At 45.2% G+C, this 11,046-nt stretch overlaps 1 protein-coding gene across 1 annotated transcript; it reads left to right on the top strand.

Annotated features, from left to right (window-relative positions):
- Nucleotides 1-7,252: 7,252 nt before the first annotated feature.
- ELOVL3 (ELOVL fatty acid elongase 3) lies at nucleotides 7,253-10,847 on the top strand. The gene is made up of 4 exons (XM_060641661.2): nucleotides 7,253-7,701; nucleotides 8,691-8,822; nucleotides 9,700-9,851; nucleotides 10,107-10,847. Exons 1-4 carry the CDS (start codon nucleotides 7,601-7,603, stop codon nucleotides 10,532-10,534), a joined length of 813 nt encoding a protein of 270 aa, XP_060497644.1. The 5' UTR covers nucleotides 7,253-7,600; the 3' UTR covers nucleotides 10,535-10,847.
- Nucleotides 10,848-11,046: the final 199 nt, after the last annotated feature.

Genomic DNA, 11,046 nt, shown 5'->3' with positions numbered 1-11,046 from the left:
GGGGTTGTAGCTTCTTCAATCTTCTGACTCACATTAATTGTTCCCAAATTCTAATGAGGAAGGGAATCACCTGTGAAGCTTGTTCAAACTATAATTTCCAAGCCCTACCTACTTCCAAATATATTCAGATTCCGAAGGCTGGGGTGAGGCCAAGGAGACTTCATTTTTAACAACTGGAGATTATAGTGTAAATGGTCTACGGACCCCAATTTAAAAGGCCCTGCTTGACCTCTCCCTGGCCAATTTCATCAACAGCCAGGAGTTCAGTGTCCTCTACCCTGAGTGTTGAAGGCAGATTGATAGCCTGAGTTCTAGACAACTGGTCATTGCATTCTCTGATTTGGATGTTCCACTGGCACCTTGCATTCGTAGGGCCCAAACTGAACTCATCTCTGTCTCATCCCATCCCACCATTAAAATTTATTTCTCTTCCATTATCTCTCATATCTGTGAGTGGATGCACTATATACCATGTCAGCCAAACCAAGATGAAGGAGAGAGGGGAGTCGAAGATGGACCCCCAGAGTTAAGCCTGAGCACAGGGCTGGCTTCATGGATGCGCAATCTGTGCGACCACACAGGGTCCCACGCTTAGACGTGCCCTACCCTTACTTGGTTTCATGTTGTGCTGTGACCATCTTGAACGTCTTCATAATTTTTGAACAAGGCACCTTACATTTTTTATTTGGCACTGGGCCCCGCAAATTATGTAGCCTGTCCTGCCTAGGAGCTTGGAAGCCTGGTGGTAGTGACTTTCATAGAAATAGGGAAGTCAGCAAAAAGAACAGGTCTGGGAGGAAGGTGAGCTGGGTTTCTACACCTGAATGTAAGCTGTCTGTAACTCAGATCAGCCAGGGGGAGAAGTTAAGTGAGAAGTTGGAAATGTGAGCAAGAATAGAGAAGAGAGGTCCCAATAAAAGATAAGTAATTTGTACTTTTCCAAAAGGAAGTAAAAGGTAAAGTCATGAAAGAGAATTAGATAGCCAGGAAAGGGAGTGCACAGTGAGAAGGAACAAGGAAGAGGGACAAGGCTTTCAGAAAACAGTAGCATGAAAGAGGTGAGAAGTATGGGAAGAAGAACCAGCAAAGGCACAGGAAGAAATATAGAAGCAAAACCAAGGCAGTAAAAATATGGGGGAAAGGAGATGAACCTGACAGGGATGTGCAGCATCTGAGGGAGGGAAGGTGGAAGCAGAAGAGCCAATGTAGTGATAGAACACATGGAAAAGAAAGTCTTCAATCTGAGAAGTTTCAATACATTTATTATTAGTTTTGAACATTTGCTGATTATAAAAATAACGTTGATAGTATCCATATCCCACCATCCAGACAAACTATTAGCATTTTGGTGCATTTCCTTCCAATGTTTGTTCTCAGCATAGTTTTCTTCTGTATTTTTTTCTCTAGAGAAAGTTTGCAAATATTCTATCTACAGTCTTCCACGTTTTCACTCCACAAATCTGAGATCATACTATACATAGTCTCATTTCTTACATTTAAAAATATTTTTATATCCTATCCAGAGTGCTTCCTACATCATTAAAAACTTTTTCTTGGATACGTAGCATTCCAAAATCTTGGATCATCAATTTCAAAATATTTTGAAAGACAGGAATACCTGGGCGGCTCAGCTGGTTAAGCGTCCGACTCTTGGTTTTGGCCCGGGTCATAATCTTGCAGTTTGTGGGTTTAAGCCCCACATCAGGCTCCGTGCTGACAGTGTAGAGCCTGCTTGGAATTCTCTCTCCCTTCTCTCTCTGCTCCTACCCTACTTGTGCGCTCTCTCTCTCTCTCTCTCTCAAACTAAATTTTAAAAAAGCTTTAGGGGGCACCTGGGTGGCTCAGTCGGTTAAGCGTCCGACTTCAGCTCAGGTCATGATCTCGCGGTCCGTGAGTTCGAGCCCCACGTCGGGCTCTGTGCTGACAGCTCAGAGCCTGGAGCCTGTTTCAGATTCTGTGTCTCCCTCTCTCTCTGACCCTCCCCCATTCATCCTCTGTCTCTCTCTGTCTCAAAAATAAATAAACGTTAAAAAATATTTAAAAAAGCTTTAAAAGAATATTATAAAAGACAACTTAAAATACTCCTAATTTTTTTCTGTAATCTCACCCGCCCCATAAAATGATATCACATTTTAGTGTTTCTTTTCAACTTCAATCCTGAGGAACATCACTTTTAGATAACTGAGGTAATAGGATAGATACAGTTTTAAATATTGTTTTCTTTTACATTATTTTACAAACACGGTTTCGTGTTTCTCCATGTTCTGGTAGGTGCACTGTTTTGTATTGTTAGTGTTTAATAATTTAATCTTCCATGAGTGGGTTCCAGTTCTCTATTAAGTCGTAATGACATAAGTATTTTAGTACATATAGATTTTTTCTTTTGGCCTATTTCACTGGGTTTTAAATTTCTAGGTGAAGGACTGGGTCAAAGCATCCCAGCTGACTCTTGCTAAGTGTTACCTAAGTGTGCTTCTAGAAGGATTAAGTTAATTTACCTGGTCACTAGCCAGGTATGAATATATCTGTTTCTCAAGGCTTTGACTGGCGTTAGGTATTTAATTTTTACTCAGTTTAATGGCTGTTAATTGGGACCATACTATACATACAGTCTTTAATTTTCATTTCCATAATTACTAAGGAAGTTGAGTCTTTATATATATATATATATATATATATATATATATATATATATATATATAATGTTTAAATATATGTCTAAATATATAAATAATGTTTAAATATATATAATATACATAATGTTTGTTGTTTGTATTTCCTCTTACGTGCCTATTCAATTCAAAGCAACAGACATATTTTGAGCGCTGTCTGTGTGCCAAGTGCTGTGTGCTCCCCTCAAGAATGAGGGATCTAACAAAAATGACCATTTGGGATAGGGTGGGGAAGCCAGGTAGTATAGAAAATACATAACTAACTTTATCCCATTGTTAGAAGCACAATACCGGCAGACAGTCTGGGCAAAGTCCTGTAGGTGGAAAACAAAGAAGCAAAGGGTTGACCCTGTTTGAAATAGGTTAGGCTTTTGTAGGGCAAGTGACATTAGAGCTAAGGCCAACAAAGAGTAAGATCTGTCCAGGTGAGAAAAAGATGTCTGGAGAGATGAAACAATATGGAGAGAGGTAAAGGGGTTGAAAAACATAAAAATATAGTACTTGTGTTATGGAGTGGTGATTTTTCCCTAATAGCTGAAATGAGGAATGCTGAGGCTGAGTGATGATGGAACACTGGCTGGTAAGGAAGGGTCAGGGCTAACTTCAGGATTCTGACCTCTGCCTTGAGGATTTTTTTGTTCTTAAAGAGGAATGACAGGAGCTAACGTGTGTTTTAGGAAGATCTTTTTGGAAGCTAATGAGAGGTGGATTTGGAGACAGTGGAGTCCATAATATGAGCCTATCTATATCTTTAGCCACTTACCAAGGGCCAGAGATAGGATTAAAGATACGTTATTATGTAGTATGCACATTAACTCTTTATTTGGCCTCCTTAAAATGATTCCCATTTTGTAGTTTTCCTTTAAAATTGTTCTAAAATTGTGGTAAAAATAGGGGCACCTGGGTGGCTCAGTCAGTTGAGCATCTGACTCTTGGTTTCGGCTCAAGTCATGATCCCAGGGTTGTAGGATCGAACCCTGCATCGGGCTCCACGCTGAGCTTCGAGCCTGCTTGAGATTCTCTCTCTCTCTCTCTCTCTCTCTCTCTCTCTCTCTCTCTCTCCCCCCCCCCCGCCCCTCTCCCCTGCTCATAGTCTCTCTCAAATAAAAAAATTATAATATTGTGGTAAAATATAGGTAACATAAAATTTGCCGTCTTAACCATTTTTAAATGTTCAATTCAGTAGTGTTAAGTACATTTCACATTGTTGTGCAACCAATCACCAGATCATGACTTTCCTTTTAAGTTTAGCTGAGTTTTATTAAAAAGAAATAGAAAATTGTACAAATTTACTTTTTAAATAATGATTACTGATGTTTACTTAACTTTGTATAATGTACTTTAACACATGTGATCTCATTTGATCCTCATAAACATCCTTCTGAGGTAGACATTATCCTCATTTTACAGATGAGAGAGCTGAGGTCTAGAGGTAAAAGATTGGATAAGCTTGGTGTGTTTATCCTGGAGAAACAAAGAGTGTCACCCAGCTTTATAGGCTGAGGATTTCACCCATCCAATCAGTCGTGCAGCAAATATTATCAGAGTATCTAGTATGTACCCAGTGTTAGGAGAATAATGTCAAGCAAAATAGATGTATTCCTTGTATTTATGGGGCTCAAGGACTGGCAGGGGAAACAGGCAACAGGCATTCACCAAGAAATCATGAGGGGCACCTGACTGGCTCGGTCAGTGGATCATGCGACTCTTGATCTCGGTTGTGAGTTTGAGCCCCACGCTGGGTGTAGAGATTAGTTAAAAATAAAAATCTTTGGGGTGCCTGGGTGGCTCAGTCGGTTGAGCGTCCGACTTCGGCTCAGGTCACGATCTCGCAGTCCGTGAGTTCGAGCCCCGAGTCGGGCTCTGTGCTGACTGCTCAGAGCTTGGAGCCTGTTTCACATTCTGTGTCTCCCTCTCTCTCTAACCCTCCCCCGTTCATGCTCTGTCTCTCTCTGTCTCAAAAAATAAATAAACGTTTAAAAAAATTAAAAAAAAATAAAAATCTTTAAAAAAAGAAATGATAAAAATAATGAAGTAATTATAAACTCTCTTCGAAGGAAAGAAATACCATGCTATGAGAACAATTTATATATAGTAGTGGTACCAGACCAAGTCGAAGGGTCAGGGAATGTTTCCCCTAGCAAATAACTTCTGGAGGTTTTACTTCTTCTTCCCCTCTCCTGCACATCTCTCCCCCAAGCTTCATCATTAAGCTTCACAGGGAGGGGCTGCCTAGCTGGCTCAGTCGGTAGAGCGTGCAACTCTTAATCTCGGGGTTGTAAACTGAAACCCACATTGGGTGCAGAGATCACTTAAAAATAAAGTCTTTAAATTTCACAGGGAAAGACAATGTAAAATATCTTCATCTGAGAGAAACTCAGAACTGAGTATACATATGCTATATGAATTTGTAAACTTCTGAAATGATTCACCCTGACATTTCCATGTGTCTAATCCACAATGTCCTTTCCTTGACATTATATGATTTGTATACTGACCCCATCCTTGTGGGGTAGGCAGGCAAGTATGACTGTCTATATTTTACAGATGAGGAATGTGAGTCTCAAAGAGGTTAGATAACTTGCCTAAAAACACATGACTAGTTTATGGTAGAGCTGAGATTTGAATTCAGGTCTTGTACTACCTAGATGGTATTATTCTTATAATATTCATTCTTTCATTTATTATTTATCCATCAAACATGTACCAGTCACCTGAGTGTCAGGCTACATATGGAGCAGTTAAGAGCCACTGAAGGATTTGAAGCAGGAAAGCAGCATGGTTTCCAAAGTATGGTCTGAGTGCTCGCTTCGGCAGCACATATACCAAAGTGTGGTCTGGGATCACTCACGGGGTCTAAATCTCTGAGATTGGGATTTAGTAATCTCCTGATCAGACAGGTTTGGAATTCTTTTCCAAATCTAATGCAATACAGAGAAAGAATCATTGTATTAGAGAAGGAGGTGGTGCAACCAGTTAACATGACTAAGGTAGTGACTGTAGAGCGAGACAACCAGGTGAGAGGTGATGAAGTACAGAGACAAAGGGAGGCATTTGAGGGTCATTTAGACAGCATTGGCAGGATTTCCCATTCTACTCTTTCCTGCTGCAGCTTGAAACCCTGTAATAACCTTTGAGAGGAAATGGGGTCACCCTCTGGGCTTCTGGGATTATTGTCTTCAGGTTTCCTGGATGAGTGGATGAGGTTCAGAGAAGTGGAGCTGGGATTCCTACCTGGGTCCTCAGGCTCTAGTGTCTTTGGGCTTTATTGCACATAACCATTTATAACCATATCCCCACGTAAAATATTTATATTTATGTCGCTTGGCTCTTGTTTTGCAAATAACCATCTTATCTCAAGCTGCCTTCAAGCCTTGTATTTCTCCCTCAGTTTCATAAAGCCTAAGAGAGAAATAAGGGACAGACAAGCAAGGCTCTAAAAGCTTTAAAATATTTACTTCTTGGGACACCTGGGTGGCTCAGTCAGTTAAGCATCCAACTTCAGCTCAGGTCATGATCTCATGGTTGGTGGGTTCGAGCCCTACCTCAGGCTCTGTGCTGAAAGCTCAGAGCCTGGAGCCTGCTTCAGATTCTGCCTCCCTCTCTGTTCTTCCCCAGCTCATGCTCTATTTAAATAAATAAATGTTAAAAAGATTTTTGTTAATCTTTATTTATTTTTGAGAGAGAGAGAGAGAGGGAGAGAAAGAGCGCAAGTGGGGTAGCAATAGAGAGAGAGAGACACACACAGAAGCCAAAGCAGGCTCCAGGCTCCGAGCTGTCAGCACAGAGCCTGACACCGGGCTTGAACTCACAAATGGCAAGATCATGACCTGAGCTGAAGTTGGACATTTAACCAACTGAGCCACTCAGGCGCCCCACGTTAAAAATTTTTAAAAATATTTATTTCTTTGGTGCTAGGTAAAGGAAAAAATAGATTTGATTAGACAAACACAAACTCTGGGAGAGAATAGTAAGACAGTGGGGAGATGCACTGCATGTCTTCTTCCTATAAACCCTAGAAGGCTTCCAGGAAACCTGAAGACAATAATCCCAGAAGCCCAGAGGGTGACCCCATTTCCTCTCAAAGGTTATTACAGCGTTTCAAGCTGGAGCAGTTAGGGAATTCAGGAAACTGTAAAGAAACCACAACAGCCTCAACAACCATCTTCCCAAACACCAACATCAACAACCTCAACAATAAAACTTACTAACATCCGTCTCCTTCCCGCCCACAACCACAGACCTGAAGGCGGGTAGATGGGACTATTGGGGACTGATCCTCATTAGGGGTTTGGGTTTCCCACGGTCTCAGGGAGGTGGAAAACTGACACCCTTATGCCTGAATGCATGCACCAGAGGCTGAGGACACCCCCACTCTCCTCACTGCCAGGTAGGTCGGGATTGAAGAGAACTGAGGCAAAAGTTATGGTTGGCAGTGCCAGGGGGAGATTAGCCTGCCCAGATACTGGCCAGGCCGCAGGGGCTAAACCAAGCAGGTGAGGATGGAGGTGTGGGAGAAAGGGTGAGAAAGTGGGCGTGGCGGGAGCCCATGACAGGCATATATGGGGTGGGGCGTGAGAACACCTGGAGGGGAGGCGCCCTTGAGGATAACCAATCAGGAGCGGGTTGCGGCCCAGGGGCGGGACCGGGGGAATATCTTGGTCAAGATTGGATAACGGCCTGGCGCTGGGAGGGGCCTCGCGCCGCCTGCGCCCGCCGCTTTGCAATCCGCTTCATATACTGCAGTGGTGACTGTAGTGGAAGCTGGCTAATTGCGGCGCAAGTCCCTGAATCTGACGCTCCTCGCTTGCCGCGGAGTTCCTTGAGTCCGGCGTGCATTTTGTCCTGCCCTAAGATCGCTCCATCCTCTGTCCCCTAACCTCTCACCTAGCTTCCGAAGCTCCGGACTTGGACGTCTGCTGAACGAAATGGTCACAGCTATGAATGTCTCGGACGAAATAGACCAGCTGTTCCAGCCTTACAACTTCGAGCTGTTCCAGGACATGAGGCCCTTTTTGGAGGAATACTGGTAAGACCCGGAGAAGGAGAAGGGCCGTGCCAAGGTCCTTACCTTGATGACTGCTATTTGGGGTGGGTTGGGGGTGAGGGAAGAGACACTTGAATGCCTGCAATGATTTTCTTAAAGAGCAAAGGTATCGGACTCCCCTGTAATGGCTCCATATCTGTTGTCCAAGTGCAGGGTTAGCACCTCAAAGAGATTAGATCTGGAAGAAAGAGAGAAAGAGGGAGAGAGAGACAGAAAGGAAGGGCGGGAGGGAGAATGGAAGAAAGAGGATGGGGTGAGGAACGTAGGAGGCAGAAACTGAGGGGACAGAATATAGTGAGAAATGATCTCTGAGGAAGGGGGTTAATCTGAACTCCTACTCCTACTCCCACCCACCTTATAGACGGCTCTCCTCTGTCCTTTGTGGCCATGTGTGCACACGTGCAGGAGTAGTGCTGGTGCCCAGAGACAGTCTGCCCTTCAAATTATCATGTTGTTCCCCCAATGCTACATCGTCCCTGCTGTGGAGAAGGAGACACAGCCAGGGAGGTTTTGCAAGATTTCCCCAGGCTCTTTGGCTTTGTCCTGAAGCTCCTCAGAAGTGTTTTTGGGCTAATTTTGAGCTCCAGCTAATTTTCCATGACCCAACCAGGCAGACACTATTGCCACATTCTTCTTGCACCAGAGCCCTGGGTTTGTTCTAGGCATGGGCCAGCAGCCATCACCCATTCACAATTCCACCGAAAGAGCAATAACTACAGAAACCTTGGCCACAGCCCTTGCCCTGTGCTAGGTACTTTATATACCTTAGCACTGCCAGGAGAGGAGTGTTATTTCTCCTTTATGATAAGGAAACTGAGGCTCAGAGAACTAAATAGTTTTTCCAATGTCACACAGCCAATAAATGACAGAGATGTGACTCCAACCCAGAGCACTCACCTTAAGAGATGGGTGGGTACTCCTCTAACGAGCACCCACCTGTAAGCCCATCCCCTCTGCCTTCTGCCTGCCAGGGCAACCTCATTCCCCATAGCTCTGGTCTACCTGCTGCTCATCTTTGTGGGGCAGAACTACATGAAGGCACGGAAGGGCTTCAACCTACAGGGGCCTCTGATCCTTTGGTCCTTCTGCCTTGCAATCTTCAGGTAAGACACCCCCCCCCCCAACCTCCACTCCCTGCCTATCCTGTAGATCCTAGACCCTCATTTTATCCTTAAAAGCTTTCTAGAAACCCCAACTGAGTCAACTCCCTAAGTTGCCCTCTAACCCTCTCCCTAACCCATTCCCTCAGCTCCAGCCCCCTCCCTGGCTTCCACCCACCCACTCGTATTACCCTGTTTTCCTTCTCCCTCTCTCTCTCTCCGTTTTAAAATGTTTATTTATTTTTGAGAGACAGCGAGACAGCAGGGGAGGGACAGAGAGAGAAGATCTTCTGCATGGTCAGTGGAGACCCTGAAGCAGGGCTTGAACTCACGAACGGTGAGATCATGACCTGAGCAGAAGTCAGATGTTTAACCGATTGAGCCGCCCAGGTGCCTAGACCCTGTTTTCCTTCTTCCCCAGGCCCCATACTGATAGCTTCTGCTCTATCTCATGAGAACTCTTGTGCTCATGGAGTCTGTGTACTTTTAACGAATCTGCCCAGCTTCTAATACTCTCAGCATCTAACACCCTCTCCCAAGACCTTCCAATAACTTCTCTAGCCCCTCCTTCTCCTATTTCATCCCCGAAACTCCTTCCATCTCCTCCATCCTGTCACCCATCCCTACCCATCCCAAGAACCCTATTCCCTAGCTCAACTTTCAGTCCAGTCCTCCAGCATTCCCTGGTCCTCCCCCTAGCCCTCATCTCCTCTAGATTACTGGTTGGATCCTGGCCCCAGATCTCAGAAGTTGTGATCCAGTTCATTGGAAGTGGGGGAGAAGTGGTGGAGCTTGGGACAGTGACCTGCCAGGCCAAGGAGGAAGGGTGAATTGGTGTCTGGGGATGACCCTTACACCTTTTCCCTCTCTCCTATTTCAGTATCCTGGGGGCAGTGAGAACGTGGGGCTATATGGGGACCGTGCTACTTAGGGGCAGCCTAAAGCACACTGTTTGCTTCTCCGTCTTCATCCAAAATTCCGTAATCAAATTCTGGTCCTGCCTCTTTCTTCTCAGCAAGGTCATTGAACTTGGTGAGTGTCAAGGCTTTGTCTCTCTGGTGCCTGGTCAACTGCATCCCTCCTCAGTGCCCCCCCCCCCCATCACATGGAGAGTGCCTCCCCCCGCCCCTGGGTCCTAACAACACCTCTTACCAAAGCCCCTCTTTAGATTATTTTCCACAAAGACCCCTCCCCATGCCCTGAGAATTCCCCCCATTCCCCTACAGCCAGTGTGGAGGGTGGTTCCAGCACTGGGTGGTATGCCAGCTATGACTCCCCATCTCCCAGGAGACACGGCCTTCATCATCCTGCGTAAGCGGCCGCTCATCTTTGTACACTGGTACCACCACAGCACAGTGCTAGTGTACACGAGCTTTGGATACAAGAACAAGGTGGCTGCAGGCGGCTGGTTCATGACCATGAACTACGGTGTGCATGCCATCATGTACATCTACTACACTCTGAGGGCTGCCAAAGTGAAGTCCCCCACGTGGTTACCCAAGCTCATCACCAGCCTGCAGATCCTGCAGATGTTTATGGGAGCCATTGTCGGCATCCTAAGTTACATCTGGAGACAAGAACAGGGATGCCACACCACAACGGAACACTTCTTCTGGTCCCTCGTTTTGTACACGACCTATTTCATTCTCTTTGCCCATTACTTCCACCACACCTACATAGCGCCCAAGGCCAAAGCCAAGACCAAGAGTCAGTGAAGGGCTGGAGAAAAAGGAGCCCCAGTCTCTCTCCCCACCAAGGCACTGAGGGGCTGAGCTTAGGTTTGGGAGAATGATTAGGATGCCTTTCCTGCATGGTTTTCCCCATGGGATGTGTGCCCCAAGGTGGCAGGAAGTTATGTCAGACAAGAAGTGTCAGCCCTGGGATGGGGTGCAATCTAGTACTTTGATGTTTCCATTTTTAATGTGAAGGCCAAGCAGGTCCTGGGTTGGGGGTAGGACTGAAGAGGATCCCCAGAACTGAGTTATTTATATTTCTATCCAGAAATCTTCTTCTTGATCTATTTTTTAATTAAAGATTTCAACACGATTTTGGGGGCTTTGGGATTTGGGGGAAGAGGAGGACTGCTGTGATGGGAGAGGGCTGCTGGCAAGCAGGATGATCACTGGGTGAGGAGACTAAGGTGTGTGGAAGGATGAGAGGCTCACACACAGACACTCAAGAACCCTAGGCCTGGTACGCACTTAATAAATATCTGTCACAGACCAGA

The sequence above is a fragment of the Panthera onca genome, chromosome D2, assembly GCF_046562875.1.
Source record: "Panthera onca isolate mPanOnc1 chromosome D2, mPanOnc1 haplotype 2, whole genome shotgun sequence".
NCBI lineage: Eukaryota > Metazoa > Chordata > Mammalia > Carnivora > Felidae > Panthera > Panthera onca.
Note: the sequence above shows the minus strand (reverse complement) of the source record. Positions and strands in the feature narration are given on the sequence as shown.